This window comes from Myotis davidii, unplaced genomic scaffold (genome assembly GCF_000327345.1).
Source record: "Myotis davidii unplaced genomic scaffold, ASM32734v1 scaffold299, whole genome shotgun sequence".
Taxonomy (NCBI): domain Eukaryota; kingdom Metazoa; phylum Chordata; class Mammalia; order Chiroptera; family Vespertilionidae; genus Myotis; species Myotis davidii.
Window position 1 is genome coordinate 4,832,136 of NW_006293088.1, and position 18,887 is coordinate 4,851,022.

The 18,887-nt window shown below is 42.3% G+C and overlaps 1 protein-coding gene across 1 annotated transcript in view; it reads right to left on the reverse strand.

The window, feature by feature from the left end:
• VPS13D (vacuolar protein sorting 13 homolog D (S. cerevisiae)) overlaps positions 1 to 18,887 on the reverse strand; it is a 236,959-nt gene that overhangs the window by 158,269 nt on the left and 59,803 nt on the right. The window contains 12 exon segments of the mRNA XM_006766790.2: positions 928 to 1,068; positions 3,727 to 3,816; positions 5,228 to 5,377; positions 5,380 to 5,409; positions 5,748 to 5,822; positions 6,324 to 6,534; positions 7,574 to 7,729; positions 9,973 to 10,106; positions 11,239 to 11,504; positions 15,733 to 15,945; positions 17,730 to 17,842; positions 18,028 to 18,199. Coding sequence (XP_006766853.1) covers positions 928 to 1,068; positions 3,727 to 3,816; positions 5,228 to 5,377; positions 5,380 to 5,409; positions 5,748 to 5,822; positions 6,324 to 6,534; positions 7,574 to 7,729; positions 9,973 to 10,106; positions 11,239 to 11,504; positions 15,733 to 15,945; positions 17,730 to 17,842; positions 18,028 to 18,199 — 1,751 coding nt within the window.

The window sequence follows — 18,887 nt, forward strand, 5'->3', positions numbered from 1 at the left end:
AAGAAATAACCTAAGAAGCGAAATAAAATAGTATAGGAGGATCATGAGATCAATTTACTGTTACATAGGTAATAATATCCAGGCAAATTAGTGAATGAAATCTGATCATGTAAAACAATGGTTTTAAAATTTGAGGATCATTACACTTATGGTCTTATTTCACTATGCATTCTCTCCATCTTACTGACATAGAATAAGCCAATGGACATTCTGAGAGCCTCAATACACCACACATGCTGAAGAAAGTTCACAGATTTGCAACAGTGTGTGTGTTATCTATCACTCAGAGATAACTACAGTTGTCCCCACAAATCAGATCGCTAGATCAGTAATTCCAAAAGTGTGAGTTGTACGATAAATAATCATGTATGAGTTTCCATGATATAAATACAAGCATAGAGTAGTTCTGATTCACGACACTGAATCCAGGAATGTACACTTCCATGCTGTCAAAGAAACTCTCAGAACATACACCATTAGCTTGGCAACTCTTTTACAACTCTTTTATCTTTGACATGATACCTGATGGGAGACAATACAGGCAACTTATCCTGCTATAAAGACAAGGTCAAAATTATACCTTTTAAGAATTATTCGGTGACTTGCCGGAGAGAAGTGAATCTAAAGCCACTTCTACATCCCAGTGACCAAGCATGACGAGGAGGAAGTTCATCATGAACATTCATGTTTCCTAAGCAGGTCAAGCTCTTGTTTGATGGCTGATCGCATTAATTGGGATGCTAACTCTGCAGCACTGGGTTGAGAAGAATCCTGAGGCTAGGTTAGGGATTTTCAGGAAAGAGCCATGATGCATAAGTGATGTCTTGTACAGGCCCAAGCATTTGCTAAACCAGGATTAACAGTCTTCCAGACAAGGGACCTATGTACAGAAATGTACCAACCTTCTGAAGACAACTTTCCACTCACCAATTAGTACTGAAGTGATATTGACGTCCAAACGGGTTTTGGCCTTGGCTTCCAGCTTCAGCCGAGGAGGATGGAGACGACTAGCTGCCTGCTGTTGCCAGGATACAGTGCACGGCCAGGGCTCAAGAAATGGCTCCCAGCCTGAGAACAGGAAATCAGACATCTGTTCAGCAGATACCAAGAGTTTATAGGGGACACTGCTCACAAATGCTCAGCAAGGACAGGCTGTAGCTTAATAGCTTTCTATTTCCAATTTGATTTCACAATGAAAGCACCATCTTTAGCCACAGGTCGCCCTACAGATGCCTGTGCTATGGAGGGGATATAAGTAGAAAAGCATGTCTGTGCCGACCATGGTCTTCCAGGGGTGGAGGCGATGTGCCTCTCCCCTTAAAGTGGGGGCAGAGCCTGTTTTTGATTCTCTCAAGATAAAAACGGAGTCTCCGAAAAGTAGCATCACTGGCTGATGTAACTATTAAATTTGATTCCCTTGCTTACATCATGAAACCACTGGTTAAATAGATAGGTATACTTGTAAATCCATTAAGATTTTCCAATTTTTTAACTTAAAATGTCATATGTACAAAGGCATATAAACCACATATATATGTCTAGTTTAAAGAATAAAATTACTGCAATACTCACGCACGCACGCACTATTCGGCTTTAAGAACTAGAAAACCACGAGTGCCAGGCCCCATCTCCGTCCCCCTTCTCACCAACCCTCTCCCATCCAACTGCCAGTGACCATGCTCTTGGGTTTCTAATCACTTCCTTGCTCTTCGTTTCAGTTCCACCACACATAGATGCATTTCTTAAGGGCATATTGACTAGTCTGTTCTGTTGGGGATCTTTACTTAAATAGAAGCCGACTGCATGTATTCTTTTGCAAGTTTCTATTTTGCTCAACAACCTAGCTTTGAGATTCACTCATACTGATGCCGCGTAGCTGTGACACATTTGTTCTCACCACTGAACGGTAATCCATTGAGGACTATGCCGTATAATCTACCCGTTCTACCGCTGAAAGATAGGCATGGACTCGTTTCATTGCTGTTAGGAAGCCCAGGGCCATCAGCTGACTGTGCTCATTTTCTGGGACACACAGGCAAGAGACTCCCCCAGCACCGACCTAGAGGCAGCATAATCCTGGGCTGTTGGGATGCTTACACTCAACTTGACTAGGTCATGACATATTATTTTCCAAAGCGGTTGCACCAATTTACAGTTCTAGCAGCAGGAAATAAGAGTTCAATGGCTCATGTCGTCACTAATATTTAATAGTGACGACATTAATTTTTGCCAGGCTGGTGGGTGAGAAAAATGGTATCCCACTGTGATACTTTTCAAGGCCAGTTAATTTTTAACAGTTCTAAATATACTCAATCAGCCACAGGTGAGCTGATTTACAAATCCCACCATCAGCACCCTTAGTGACCTGCCTGTGTTCATACAACCTTAAAAGTAAGCCATATTTACTCTGAGAAAACAAACGATTCCCAGAAAAATAGCTACCATATGCCCTGTAAGAGTTTCTCTCAAATAGCAAGAGTTGGGCCATTGTTCTCCAGTTAAAACATTTTGAACAATCAGGAAATGATTGTTATTCTGAGTGAATTTGAAACGGAAAGGAAAACGTTAACTAACAGAGAATTAAATGAGTCGGGCTCTAGAATAGCGGTCGCCAACAGGTGGTCCGTGGACCACTGGTGGTCGGTGAGGTCTGAAAGGTTGACGACTGCTGGTTTAAGGAAACCTTAGGAGCAGCGGTAGCCAACTGGTGGTCCGTGGACCACTAATGGTCCGTGAGGTCCAAAAGGTTGGCGACCGCTGCTCTAGAACACTCAGCAGCACAACACACGGAGGCTCAATTTTCCATTGAGAGCAAAAGGAGCAACCCCTCACCGAAGCTCAGCCTGCACAGCACCACTCTGTTTACTTGGTCCACCGCTACTAAAAACTCTCTGAAGGTAAAGAATTTCCCAGCCCAACCCTCTCGGCCCTGATGCAGGGCGATTACTGAATGTCGATCCGTCTAGGCCAGCGGTTCTCAACCTGTGGGTCGCGACCCCGCTTTGGGGGTCGAACGACACTTTCACAGGGGTCGCCTAAGACCATCGGAAAACACATATATAATTACATATTGTTTTTGTGATTAATCACTATGCTTTCATTATGTTCAATTTGTAACAATGAAATTGGGGGTCACCACAACATGAGGAACTGCATTAAAGGGTCACGGCAATAGGAAGGTTGAGAACCACTGGTCTAGGCCCTTAGCTTGGTCTCTCCATGGAAGGAAAGACCCTGGAAATGCGTTGCAGGATATGAGGGCTTTCTGACTCCAGAAGGAGAGGCTGCTCTGATGAACTGTGCTTTACTTTAGGGAGTAGCTATGGCAGATTAGACACGATCACTGACTCAGTTCTCTTCTAATAAAACAAACAAGTCCAGCAGGGAGTGAGGAGGCTTGAAATTTAAAATGATTATGGCCATAAATCTCCTTGGAAATTTACCTACTACCCGGGCCAGCCAAATGATCCTTCACTACTGAGCAATTTCATGTTCTAGAATACGTCAAATTTCAGGGTCAAAAAGACTTAACTAATCAAAACACCTTTTTAAATAATTCAGTTGAATTAGAAAAAGGAAAAAGCTCTATCTTTTGTGTTATGTAGTCACTTGTTTTATCTTTCCCTGCCCTGGCCCACCCCTGTTCCCCTCATGTAAAATTTATGTAGAAATAGGTCCAGGCAAATATTAGTGTGAAGTCCCACAATCACCTCTGCTTACACTGACCTGACAGAGCCCGGTTGTAATAATCTCCAGAAAGGGTGAAGTGGGCGTGGCCTTCGGGGCTGGTTCTTATGCGCTGAAGAAAATTCAGACCTGCAAGGAAAACAGCGCTCAATGCAGAGCCGCGGCGGAACAACCAAAACTTTCTTTTGCAGACAAAACCCTTTAGAGAGATGTTAGTTACAGCTAAAACTGATGATCTCACAAGAAAGCACATAAAAATCTGATGCTTTGTTCATCGCAGAGTTCTTTGCATGGTTTCTGATTTTTAAAATACTGCATTAAAATACCATTTCTCTTCATTACTGAGTTTTGGGCAACCTTTAAAGGTTGTGACTGAAGTCAATGCCTCCTTTGTCTCCCTCCAGTACCAGACCCGGGCCCAGCACCCAGGTGTATTTGAAGCCTGTAGGGACATAAAAACATTTCTAACTGAGTATCTTACAAGAAGGTACAGTGATAGGAGCAGTCATGTCCTGATAAATATTAGCTCAAATTTTTAAGATTACCATAGAAAAATAAGGAATAATGGTGCTCTGCAGAAAAGATACTCATGGAAACAGTCCAAGTCCCAGTTGCTAGTTTTAATCACGTGGCCCTTGTAAGTGCCCAGAAGCACAGGAAAAGGAAAACCTCTACAACGGGCAAAAGGTCAAATTAAATCCCCGGAACCAATTTTCTTTGAAGGGACTAGAGGCTAGCAAGATCAAAACAATGGAAAATTAAAAGTAAACACAGCAGGGAGAGGTTCCTTTACTCTCTGCAGCAGCCGCATGGAACACAGTTTACAATGGCGGGACTTAGGCTAACGCACTTCTACCCTAGTCCCTGTACACACTTCACCTCTTCCCTGCCCTATGAAGGGGACTCTACTAGGACTGTGTTTTCTATTTTCAAAAGATATTTAGAGCAGGAGCATTCTAAATGCCTTTAATAACACTACACTACAATCACTACAATATTCAGATACATTAAAAAATAAGGTGGAGAGGCCGAAACCGGTTTGGCTCAGTGGATAAAGCGTCGGCCTGTGGACTGAAGGGTCCCGGGTTCGATTCCGGTCAAGGGCATGTACCTGGGTTGTGGGCACATCCCCAGTAGGGGATGTGCAGGAGGCTGCTGATCAATGTTTCTCGCTCATCGATGTTTCTGACTATCTCTCTCCCTTCCTCTCTGTAAAAAATCAATAAAATATATTTTAACAAAAAATAAATAAATAAATAAGGTGGAGAGATCAGGAATTATTTAGCTAGAGCTGTTAATATAACAGAAATTTTGTCAATGACAATTTTGATTATTCCACAGCTATAGGCTGAAGGCCACATATGGCAAATAAATACACATTTCTTTAAAACACAAATAATGAAGAACATATGTAAAACCATTATCTAAATATCCATCCATACTACTAAGTAGAGGGCATGAATAACACAAAAAGGCCCCAAATAATTCAGCAATCACGGGAAATCTTCAAGATGAGTCTGGAAACCAGGAGAACACTCACGGGAAAAGGTGAGCTCGGCAAGAGGAACATCACGGTCCATGCAGTCATCGATGAAGCAGATGCACACACTCTCAGCCTTAATCTCCACGCCCGAGATCAACTGAGCTGGTGCGGTCCCCTGGCTCTCTTGGCTATTAGAGGCCAGGGAAAGAACAACCAACTTGCTGCCTTTTTTAACTGGCCTGCAAAGAAATTAAAAGGGGATCAGTTCAACCAGTTCCCACAGCGACTCAAGCAACTCACAGAGGAAGTAGAGAAAGTGTATGGGGACCTACTGGACAACCCAAGAGAACCTTGATCCAACTGTATTCTTAGACATAAAAAAGAAAAAATTGCATAATAATAGAAATTCTGCTTTTAAGCATATAACAAGGCCCTCTTTGTTGCATGTCTTCCACTCATTTTATTACACCTTTTATGTATTAAAGCCAGAAGCCATCTTTCCTCTACTATGACATCCGTTGAAGTAGAGGAAAGAAGAGAGAAAGATAAAGCGGAGTTATGGAGACACATTAATTACCTTGGCACACCAAAAGAGCCTTGCGACAATCGTCCATGCTGAATCCCAGCTCCTGCAGTCGAGCCAGCTGTAACTCTAGACAAAGGGGTACAGGATTTTTATTAATATCTTTGTTAATTAATCCATAGACTAATTTAAGGAAAACGAAAAAATACAGAAACTGGTGACTAAAACATTTCATTTCTCTAGGCAAAAATGGGCTAATTAGACTTTTGTCATGTGTACCCTGAAAATTATAGGAGCCTTTTTCTGTATATTGATTGTGTTTTAAAAAGTTTAAAGCTGAAATTTAGTATTATCTACATAACTTTGAAAGAAAACTCAAAGCTTAAAACCAAACCTTAGCATTTTCCATATAACTCCAGAGAAAATTGCAAAAGGAAACAGATAGGCTAGAACAGTTGGTTTGGGGTGTTAAAATTTTTTAAAAATAGAGAAGCATATTTAGGCTCCCAATTATACTTAATGACATACAATTATACTCTGAACAATTAAGGTGTGTTAAAAGAAAATCTTAAAAGTAAACAGAAGGAAAGTCATTAGAAAGACTAAGTGGGTTTAAAGTTAAACACCTACCCAAGACAGGATCTAAGGTATGTCTTGTCCCTTCTCTGATTTCCTCTCCAACTCGAGTCGCACCAGAAAGGCCACTGCTAACGGAGCTGGCCTCCGAGGCCACCGTGTCGGGCACTGCAGTATTAGCTTGCTCAGGGATGGATTTTGCAATAGCAAGAAACAGCTGAACATCATTATAGGAGAGTCTGATATCCAGGGCTTGTAACTGAATCTGTCAAAATGAAAATGGTGGCAGGTTTTAAAGTTTGGTTTTGCATCTACACCTCTTACAGATACAATTCCCTAATTCAAGTTTCAGAGGTCCAAAAGACACTACATTTCTCATTTTGAAAACTGGAAAGCTCACTATATTAAGCACTAATAGACATGAGGGAAGGCGTAGGATGACTTTCATAAAAGAACATTAATCATTAAAGCAGAGGATCAAAGATTGGCTGTAGGGGAGATAAGATCACCTTTAAGCAACATTTTGTTAGTCCATTTTGCTTTGATCTATTTTTTTTAAATCTCTGAAACAAAATGACCAACCAAAGTATCTTTTCTTTATTTAAACAGAACCTAAAATGATTCAAGTTCCACATGAATATTTCCTAAACCTCTGGTCTTCCTCAGAGATTAGCAATACAGTCAACACTAGTAAAAGCCATATAGACACCAACCCACTTTAAAAATCGGATGGCTGTTCAAATGTCTGTGTATGATGCTTTATTTACTTATTTTTAATTTTTTTTAAAACTGAACATCAAAATTGCTTTTCTCTCTCTTTCAGGCTCCTATTCCCCCTCTACCAAAGAAATAAAACATCAAATTCTTAGGCCTTCCTTGCCAGGCCTCGCCCTCCCTGCTTCACCATACATCCTTCTCCTCCTCAGTTCCCTACATGCCTCCTTGTTCTAGCGAGACTTGTCTGTCTCACGTTTGCTGAGCCATGTGCACCCCTGACCTCAGGGCTTCCTAACATGGAATGTTCTCCCTCTCTGCCTATATACCCTCCCCTCCATTCACAACCAACAGTCCTACCTGTGTGGAGCTGTGCTTTCCATAAACCTTTATAGAACTTCAAGGTTATACTAGACAATTAAAAGGTCTTTCATCTTCCACAAGACAGCAAGATCTTAGGACAGAGATGATGTTATTTGTATTTTGTTGCTGAAGGACCTAAAATGTTGTTGGGCCCAGCAGAGGCATATAGTCCCAGCTCAGGCAAGTGTGTGAGAGTGCATCAACATGTCACAGGTGCTCATCATTACCTCCAGGATCGGTGGGAAATCTGTGCTGTTGAACGCATCCATCAGTCCTGAGCTGTTCTGATAAGAAGAATTCCCCACCAGCTCCACCTGAATTTGTACTGGATCAACAATCGAAAGAGCCGTATCATGTTCATTCCCCAGTCGGCATGAAAACACCTAGAGAATAAAATGTATATGCTAAGAATTAATGTCTGATTTAGAAAGAACCTGACCATCAGCTGAAAAAGAGACGAGCTCAGAAGCAACACCCATGACAATTGCTGAAATACTGTGAGGAGTGAGGCTGGTACTTCCCGACTGCCCACAGCATGTTCAGCGGTTCATGTGAAAGGCAGTTTAGCAACACATAACAAAAGACTTAAAACTCTCACACCCTTTAAGCCAACCACTCTACTTCTTTCTAGGAACTAGCCTAAGGAAATAATGCAAAATATAGAAAAATTCACTGAGCCATTATTTAATAGCTAACAAAAACAATTAAGAGCAATCAAGGTTAAAAAATAATAATAATAAATTTAAAAAGAGCAATCAAGGTTTAATCACTCAATATGCATAGCTACTCAATGGAATATTTTGCAGCCACTTAAAGTGACAGTTAAAAAGAGCATATGGAATACAGGAAGATAGTCACAATATAGGTTATGTGAAAATGCAGCCCAATAAATAATGATTACACCATGACTTTAAGGAAAGAAACACATTGAAATATCAACAGAGATTATTTATGGAGGGATAGGTGTTTTTCCCTCCCCTGCCCCAATTTTATATACTATAGCTGTTCCATTCATAGTTAAAAATAACGACATTAATTACTGAAGCTGGGTAACAGCTACACAGTGGTCATTATATTATTGTTTCCTTTGTACATGTTTGAAATGTTCTATTAAAAAGCTTTAAAATATATTTTATTTCTGGGGAGAAAGAAGAGAAGGGAGGGAGGACTCCTATTCTAAGATCAAATTATTCTGCACACTCAGGAAAAGTACAGAGAGGAAAGCATTCATGCCGGTTTCCCTTGCTCCTTCCCCTGCGCTTTTCTGACATGTCTTAGTGCTACTGAAACACAGGTCTGACACCGGGGTCCTTTGCTATATGTAAAATTAACACGCTTTGCTTTCTTTCTAAGTGCGACACTGTACCAAGCAGGCTCACAGCTCAGATTCCACCATGCTGCCTGGAGAACAAGATGGCAAGCAGTTTCCAGGAAGCTCAAATACTGTGCCGCGCAGTTGTTCTAAGGCTCTGGAGCAGGAGAGCTGCGTTTTCCCTTTTTCTCCAGGGGCTTCTGCTACACAAAACCCAATTGTACCTAACAGCTCATTAATCAATCACCAAGAGTTTCCATTCAAAGCTGGCATTGTGGTGGCTTAGAAAGCAGATGAATTGCAATTTCATGATCAACTCACATCACACAAGCATGTAAATCCTTCCTCTCAAACTGAGGTTTCTTTACAGGAGAGAAAACAAGTGGTCAAGAAGTGAAATCTCTACAGGTTTTAATCAGCGATATCTGACCGGGGGGTGGGGGGAAGCACCATATGCGATTGACAGTGAAAATAAGTTTTGCTCATCAACTTCTGAATGGTATCACTGGAAAGAATAGGGCATGGAAAGTTCAGTCGTGAAAGGAAAGGAGATGATGAGTAACTCTGACCCAACATTGTAGCACTTATAACAAGAGGAATGTTAGCCGAGATCAGGGAATGAAGAACTTTTGATAGAGATGATAATATGCCTCATTTCCCCTTCTCTCCAAGAGCCCTGGCTTACAAAGAGGAAAGCATTTTTATTTAAGATGGTACAATATAATTTCCAGGCTACAGAGGCCACTTCAATGCACATCTCGTTCAGGAGATTAAACCAGGGCCTGGACAGCACTATTCACTCCTTTAGGTAATGCATGACTCTCCAAAGCTGCCCTTTTATAGATCAGATATTCCTAAAAGGATAATACACGAAACTCTTCACATCTTTTATAACTACATTTCCATGACCACAAAGCCCTCGTCTTCATAGAGACAAGCAGTCACTGTGGGGAAGGGATGCAGCCGAAATGAGGGCCACCTCCCCACCTTCACAAAGGTGCCAAGGACTAGGCCTGCGGAACCAGAGGACACAGCAGGGAGCCCGGCCGGGTACCGGGGAGCCTGACGTTCTGAGGAAGGAGGGTGTAAGAAGGAGGTAAAGTCCCTCCACTCATACTCGCCCTGACACTGGAAGACTCAATTCACACATCAGAATAAGCCGGTAGCTTTGAGGAGAAAACAAAAAGAGGGCAGGGATCCTCCAGTTCTGCTAATTATTTCTCCTAATGAAAGCTTAGGAGGTCAAAGTCTCTTCCAGCTGCTCTTCTCTTGAGCCAAACATGTAGTCTTTCGATCAACTCATAAGCTTCTTACCTCGATACCAAACAAACTTCCTGAAAAGGGGCGATCCACAAATCGGGGCTTGTAGGTAAGCACTGTGGTGCCTTTGAGAATAATGGCGTTGGTGTCAAAGCAGGACACGTCTTCCACGACCACAAACTCTGTACCTGCAAGGAGAGCACCGTTAACCACGCCCAAGTGGGAGGCTGGGAAGCACCAGGCTGCCGGGAACTAGGCAGCACGTGGCCACTGGGAGGGACGTGACCATCAGACCTGTGCTCCAGGGTGTCCACCTTCTCTCTCCTTCACGGTCACCGTGGACAATCCTGTGCATCTGGCCAGGCACAGCTGAGCTAGCAGAGCCTGCCCAGGCAGAAGAAACTGCAGTGCAGTTTCTCTCTTTAGAACGTGTTTTTAACCTAGGTCTCCTGGGAGGACTAACATATTCAGAAGCTCAGAGAATCATCCCTCCTCCAAATGATGACCTGCTTTAAAATCCCAGGAAGTAGATTCAGATAGGAACGCTGGGCAGGCTGCACTGGACACTATATCATCTATGTAGCTGTTCAAGTTGTTTTCAAAGAATGAAGAACAATCCAGTGTAGAGATTTTTGAAATCAGTACCTGCAGTTTCCTACTCATGTGTACATGGCAAATTTACTTTGCTTTATATACTGTGTGTCTTCATCAAAAACCATGGATAGAGTGATCTTTCAAAACTAAATCCACTTAAAATGCTAGCTGCTTCCAACCCATTGTATAGTTCATAGGGAATATCACAAACAATAAATACACAAACACATACAGATGTACTAGAGTTCGTGAACTAGAGTTCAATAGTTAATAAAAACCACAATAAATCTATTCATAAAAAATATATATATTCTTTTTGTAAAGAGAAAACAATCCCCTCACTTATTATAAAATGAAATTTTCACATACCAAACTTGCCCAAACTCAGTAAGGCACATCTGTTGGGGCCCTAAAGATCAAATAGAAAACTGAAGCAGATTTTTAACACTGGGGGGGAAAAGACCACTGCCCAGGTAGTACTCAAGCTGGGATGTGCATTAGGTGAGCAGAGGAAAAAGACAAGAGACCCTGAAGCCTTCACCTCAGGCCAGGCAGTTCACACCCACACAAAGAGGTCAGGAACATTGATGCTCACTGTTGGTCTATGAAAGACTCCAATGTATAAGTGCTCATGTCAAAAAATGAAAGGCAATAGAAAGTCACCCTGCAACACACTGAACCTAACATTTAAACTCAGAGCAGTGGCTCACACCTACGAATACTCACCTGTTACATTGACCTTGACCTCCAAGTGCTTTTCAGTGGATACAGGAAGGGAAGACCGCCTGGTAACTACTCCACTCTTCACAGTTTTGGGAACTACAGCAGATTCACTGCTAGAATTCCGGTGGCGAGAAGGGGTAACATTAGCTTGTTTCTTAATGTCACTGGGAGTGTGGAGAAAATCATGGACTAACAGCAGCCAGTCAAATATGAGAAACACTCGGAGATTGTTGAGAACGACCGTAAAACAGGAGGAATCCTTCGTAGATCTGCATGAAAGAAGAGCAAAAAAAAAAGACATCAGAAAGGAGAAACATGACATTTCATTAGCCAACAAATGTATTACCCAGTTTTGGCAGATGGTATTCCAGCATTTTCTACACTGACAGCTATATCAATAAACTCTGAAAACTGGTATAATAAAACATTAAATGTATGTTTTCAGAAGTTAATCATATTTTTAATAAGAAGTAATCTATATATATAAAAGGCTAAGCAACCGTCTGACCAGTAGCTATGATGTGCAAAGACCACCAGGGGACAGATGCTCTGACTGGTAGCTATGATGCACACTGACCACCAGGGGGGCAGACACTCAACACAGGAGCTGCAGAGCTGCAGTGACTTGGCAGCGGCAGTTCTTGGGTGAGACACCCCAGAACCAAAGAGGAGGGAGCCTGATTCCGGGTGCATCACCCAAGAACCGCCTTCTCACAATCCAGGACCCCTTGCGGTAGGGGGGGTCAGAGAGCCGGTTTCAGCCTGATTCCCGCAGGCCAAACCAAGGGACCCCACTTACCTGAGGGATCCCGCTCATTCTGCAGATGCCCTTCGAGTCACTGGGCCACCCCAAGTGCAGCCGGCCATGGAGGGACTGTGGGAGGTTGGCTCCAGGGCATGTCCGGCCCATCTCACCCAGTCCCACCCAGCCGGCCACCTTCTAATTAATATACTTTCAATGTGCATGAATCCGTGCACGGGGCACTAGTATGCTATAAAAAACAGTACAGTGTAGTCCAATGGTTCTCAACAAGGGTGACTGTCCTCCAGAAGACATCTGGCAATGTCTGCAGGTATTTGTGGTTGACACAACTGCGGGAGGGGGTATTACTATCGGCATCTTGTGGTTAAGGTCGGGGATGGTGCTAAACATTTCACAATGCACAGAACAGCACCCACAATAAGAAATTATCTGACCTAAAAATGTCAACAGTGCTGAGGCTACAGTAAAAAGGGCACAGGCTTAAATCCTGTCATTTAACAAGACGTGTTATCTTGGGTGAGCAGCCTACCTTCTCTGAGGCACAGAACAGGTTATTTGATAAATGTCAGTTCCCTTCCCTAAGGCTGTTTCAAGGAGATCAAGGAGGCTCTCTTTCCTTGATGTCTAGAATCGCTTCTTTACAGACACACATTTACACACCAGCGCCAGGTGGTTTCTCTACTGGAACTGACCTGAGAACCCAGGTCTTTTAGCCTGAGCAGGAGGACAAATAAGATAGTGTTTATTGTGGGGATGACCCCAAGCACCCTAGAAGTGGAATGGGGTTTGAGGGGGGCGAGGGTGGAGAGAGAGATACTCGTCCTGTAGTCCCTTTACCCCAAATTCTACATTTGAGGTGAAAAGTCAAGGAGGACCCTCAGACCTGGCCTGGCCCATCGGGGCAGCAGGCAGACAGGTAGCACAGAAGGACAGTGGGCTGGGGACATCTCTACAGCGTTTTCTGGGTTGAACTTTGTTCTGGGCCTCTAGCTAATGCATGCACCTGGTTCTCTCCCCTAACAGGGCTCCTATTCTGGAAAAAGTGATTCGGAGATATCTGGAAGACTGGCTTCCCTATGCTCATATTTCTCCTAAACCTGGCTCACTGCCTCTAGAAAAGAGGCACAATGATGTATGTCTCCTTCATACAGACACAGCATTTTTCACAGAAACACTTTACCCTTTTGTAATGGAGAAAAAATGTTGCCCTCAGTGAAAATTTTCCACCCCATTTTGAACACAGATCGTCAGAGCTATGCACTAACTGGAAAGTCAAAGTGTGTCTGATCCCTTTTCTGGAAAATATTTCAAGCCTTTAAACACTGTGAAGTGATTTATATTTGACACACAAAATCCCAACAAAAGAGCAATTCTTCTTGAGACACAGAAAGCGTTCAAAAGTTCCAATCAAGAGAACATGTTAACCCTCTCGCTAACAATGGCACCTCTGTTAGCAAGAGCCAAGGTAAGACTTCATTATTTGGCTCCAAGAAATTATATACCTTGAGTATATAAATAGAACAATATTTCAAGGCTGCTTATATATCAAAAACATGATAGGCTGAAAAGCCAGCTGATAGTTTAGGAAGCCAGATCGTTATTAGATCAATACTATTAAAGCAAACCTAAAAAGAAACTGGTGCTGCAGATGAACCAAATATATGCAAGCTTCCTGCTCAAATGAACATTGTCTTCAAACAAAGGAGCTGCAAAGCACGGCCACCTGTCATCTGACCACAATCAGCCCAATCGCCCGCAGACCATCAGGAAAGAAATGGACTTTGAATCAGGGGCTCAGGTGTGAGTTCTGACTATTTCACTCACTAGCTGTGTGACCTGAGAAGAGTTACTAACCCCCTCCATGCTTCTAGCTCTGCATCTGTCCAATGGGGAAGAAAGTCACCCACCTTGCAGATTTGTGGGAACTAAAGGTGGGTAGCGTGCCTGGCTCATGTTAGGCTCAATAAGAGCCAGCGAGCGTTCCTAGTACTGAGCTTTTAAAAAGTTCATACAAAAGCTGAAATGTCTACTTTGCTAGTTTCCTAAGGCTTATGGAGAGACCACAACCTCTCCCTAAAAAACAGTGCAGTCCTGAGGAATTCACTGAACAGCATTCTGAAGTGTCATGCATATTTAAACATATAAATACAAGGATAATCTTGGTGACTTTTTTTCTTTTTATGCCTAACCAAGAAATTTTCACTTACTTCTTCTCTCTTAACCCAGCCTTTTCGTTACTGGTCTATATTTACAACATATCTGATGATATTATGCACGAACAGAATGAAATTGATATTGCTGCGACAGGTCTCCTTTTGGATTTGCATGAAGAGATTTCTTTACGTCAGATTTAATTTTTCAGTTTTCAGGCCAATGCTCACTTAGTCATCAAATCTTTCTGTAGTGTATCATAAAATAACACAAGCTACCTCAGGAATAATAATGGCTTCCACCATCTGTGCCAAACAGTATGCCAGGCAGGTACAGTTGTGCTTTTCTGTCTTATACTGTAGAAGAGGAAAATGCAGCTCAAAAAGGTTAAATAGCTTGCTCTAGGGACACATAGTTAGAAAGTGTAAATGGAGTTTTTGACCCCAGATCTGTATGATTCCAGAACATTCACACTTTCCACAGACACAACTGCCTCCTATAATACCAAAAAGAAAACATAATCTAGTTTGAAAGCTAAAGCTTTTTAATGACAAAGTGAGTCAGCAAGACTTGCAGAGGTAATCGGTAATGCAAGACAAAACCACCTTCCCCTATCATCAACAAACAAGTGCTGGCGAGGATGTGGAGAAAAAGGAACCCTTGTGCACTGCTGGTGGGAATGCAGACTGGTGCAGCCACTGTGGAAGACAGTATGTCGTTTCCTCAAAAAACTAAAAATGGAACTCCCATTTGACCCAGTGATCCCACTTCTAGGGATATATCAAAAAAGAATATATGCATCCCTATGTTCATAGTAATGTAATCAAAACATGATCTCACCCATTTGTGGAATATAATGAACAACATAAACTTATGAACAAAAATAGATCTAGAGACAGAGAAGCATTGAACAGACCATCAAACCTCGGAGGTACATGTGTGTGGGTGTGGAGGGGGGTTGAGGAGGGAGGGGGGGTAAGAAATCAACCAAACTTCTTGAATGCATACATGTAAGCATAACCGATGGACATAGACACTAGGGAGGTGCGGACCTACGTTGGGGGGTAGGAGTGGCCAGGGAGAGGTCAATGGGGGGAAAAGGAGACATATGTAATACTTTAGACAATAAAGAATTAAAAAGAAAATACACATACGCACACACAAAAAGAAACACTTTCCCTTCTGTTATCTCTACAGACAAAAGTCTTTCTTTTTCCTTAAACAAACATAGTACCCACCTCCCTCCCCAAGTTGCTTTGCATATTAAAACAGCCTACAGCAAGCATGTCAAACTCACAGCCACGAGTTTGACATCCTTAGTCTACAGCAGATTGATTCCAAGAATCTGGTGTAACTCTAATCTTTTTTTAAACAACAGAGACACCTTTTGGCCAATAAGTGAAGCTGCAAGGTTACAGGAATACTGAGTCAATACACATTACATTGCACACTGAGGGGCCATTATGTATTTATCTTTTCAGTGATTCCTTGGCCCTTTGCTGCTGCTCTACAGCCAACATGGCTATGGCCACAAAAGGAAATATCTCAATGAAGAAAGGCAGACCAGGGGTTGGATGTACTACCTGAAATGCAACTCGATCTGAATGGATCCTTGGGTTGTGCTGCTGTTCTTGGAGGGCTGAAAGATACAGCTGAAGACGTTGGTCGTGCCAGGACTGGCCTTCTGCCCAGCATAGCGGGTGTCAAAAGCCATCATGGAATGGGAAACCAAGTTAACGGACTTGGTTTGGTTGGAAAAGCTCTCAAAGAGCAGTTTACATTTCTTAAAGTCAAATCTAAAAGGAAGAAATCAGACAAGATGTTAAACTCTTCCCTTTTACAAAATTATGTAAGTTCAAGATAAAAAAAAAACGCCAAAATAATAAGTATGCTTAAGTTCTATGAAGGAGGATAACATTTATTCTGAGATCTTTCATTGATTTTAACAGATTCCTCAAAATGGACTTAGTATCACTAGGCTCTGCATCTTACTTTCTATTTCCAAAGAGATGATCTTGTCTACAGGAATCTCATGAGGAACAGCAATACCACACATGTATTATATTCTTGGTTCATTTTGCATCTCATTTCTCATCTCAAGCCTAAGAAGACTGAATACAGGGTGGGGCAAAAGTAGGTTTACAGGTTTTCGGATAGAAAATAATACAATAATTAATAAATAATAACACAAGAATAAACTCTATTTCCAGTACTCACAACTGTAAACCTGTTTTGCCCCACGCTGTATATGCAATAATCCACAAGGGATGTCAAGGATCCCTTTAGTCCTTCATTTGTCAACTTCTAGCCTGCCTAGAGGAGTCTCTTTCCAGAGTTTGCTTAATTTTTACCTCAGACACTATAGCTTAATGGAAACTACCAGAACAAACAATACCCATCATTACAGAAAAATAACGCAACTCGCCCACCAAAAGGAAATGCATTTGGGACTGACTTTTTTTTAATAACAGAGAAAACTGCAATGGACAACTCATAGTCACTTAGTACCATCACGACAATCTGTACAGATATTGGAGAAAACTAAGGGCATAGTCAGTCATCAAAAAATTTTGCAACAAAACAATCAGCATGGAACTCCAGCTGAGTTAGATACAGACCAGGATGGATTTCCAAGGGAAAAACAAAGTAGAATATAGAGTGCTTCCGTGAGGAAATCACTAGGCTGAAGTCCTGTTTTCAAACATCGGAACACTTTTCCAGCCATATAACCTTACATTAGTCAAAAACTCTATCTGGAAGCCAGAGAAAAGTAATGTCTGCACCACCTTACATGGCTGTCCAGATATCTACATGAAAGGTGATCGAGTGTGAAAACACAATGCATTCTTAAAGGTCCCCACTGCTAAGAACAAATTCCTGGTCTACACTGACCAAGCAGATGATATAAATAAATGAATGGCTGCATAAACACATGCCCTTTCGAGAGGTTTCCCAAGTTGCCACTAGCTTCTAGGGCTCCCAAATGAACACATGGGCCAGCACTGCCAAAGCTTCCAATTTTTCAAAAGAAACTAAAACCCCAACTTTTTGTGTGAAAACCCCAAATTGTAAATGTTGGCCAGTGAGGGAAACGTCAGTGCTGCTCACCAAACAGTCCGGGTCTCCCCTATGCAGACACAGTACGACTGCGTGCTGACTCGGCCGTGCATGTGTGGGCCCGAGTTCAAACCCATGAGGTTTGCCAGGGCATTAAATGCCTGGGAAGACTCTCCGGGGCTCTTATTTTTCTCGCTGGCATGTCAAGACTCTGTCTGCTCTGTCAGCCGCGGTGACTGCAGTGAGCAGAGACGCCCGAGACCCCTGTAGCAGGAGGAGAAACTCTTCCCTGTTCTAAGTCACTGGTATTTTCGAGAGCCTACTACCAGGGCGCAGCCTATGCTATCTGGACATAGACGGCGATGAACTTGAACTTGTGAAAAGCACTCTGCAGACCACATTCCACTGTCAACCAGCACTCCGGAACCTCTGCTCTCTGCTAAAGCAAAACCTGTGGGTTACTTGTATCAGTGTTACTGTATTACTGTTGTTATAAAACAATGCAATGTAATGAGAGCCACACCTCGCCAGGGACCCAGCACCTTCTCTTCCTTTTGGATCCTTCAGCTCCAGACTCACATTTACCATGTCCATGAGGAAGCACATGCATGTGTACACCTCTCCACTCAGGACCGTCTGGAAAAGAAAACGCTGGTCAGTCCATGCTTGATGGTGCCAATGAGGACTGGGATTAGGATGGCGAGAAATCTAATTTGCTGATTGTTCCATCTTCTTTCCGGGGGTGACTTGAGGCATGTATGCACAGGGTGACCATCCGCTGAGGCAATGGGAGATACAGAAGAACAGGAGGTCTCACTCACGTGAATTCTTGGGTCCTGTAAATCATAAGGCCGCATGAATTCCTCTATGGGCTCTCCCAGGTTGTTCTCTAGTAAACCACGGATCAGCTTGTATTTGTACAAATCCAGGGAGCAGTGGACTGAGGAGAGGTTGCCATGGATGGATATGTCCGGCACAGTATGACTTATCTCTCTATGAAAAAACAAAAGGGGAAAATTGTACAAACCAAACTAACTTGACATTGACATAGTTCACACCCAAATACAAGAGCTAAAAAGTACCCACCTACATTATCAAACAGTTAATTTCTAACTTCCAATGACAAAAATGTCATGTGGCTCCAAACGAAGCAAGTTAGTATGACTGAATGTCATGCTTCAACTACAAAAAGCCCCTTTCTTCCAAAATATATATTTACAAAGTCCCAAATTTAATGAGTTGACTAAGGAATATATTAATAAGGAAAAAGTCTCATGAGACTCAGAAATAATTTAAACATTATAGATGGAAAAGCAATAAAGACATAATGACAAGCTCTTTATTTAACTCTTCAGATTTAGTGATAACTGAAGGACAAAATCAGTGTTTTATCCCAAGCCCAGAGGGACAATTAGGATAAAATCTGTCAGTGACATGTCTCAGTGGAGACGGGCAGGAGTAAAGTGGAAGAAGCCGGGTTGAGGAGTAAGACATCTCATCCCCACACTGAAGACCTTTTTCTCTACCCTCCTCAGGGCAAAGTGAGCCTGCTAGGTCCTGCAGATGCCACACTCTGAGTACATAAAATAGAGGGTCAGATTTCACGTGGAAGGGGAATATAAAAAGTTACGTTGTCTATAGAGAAAAACCTACATGCAATAGTGAAAAGGACCAGCGATGC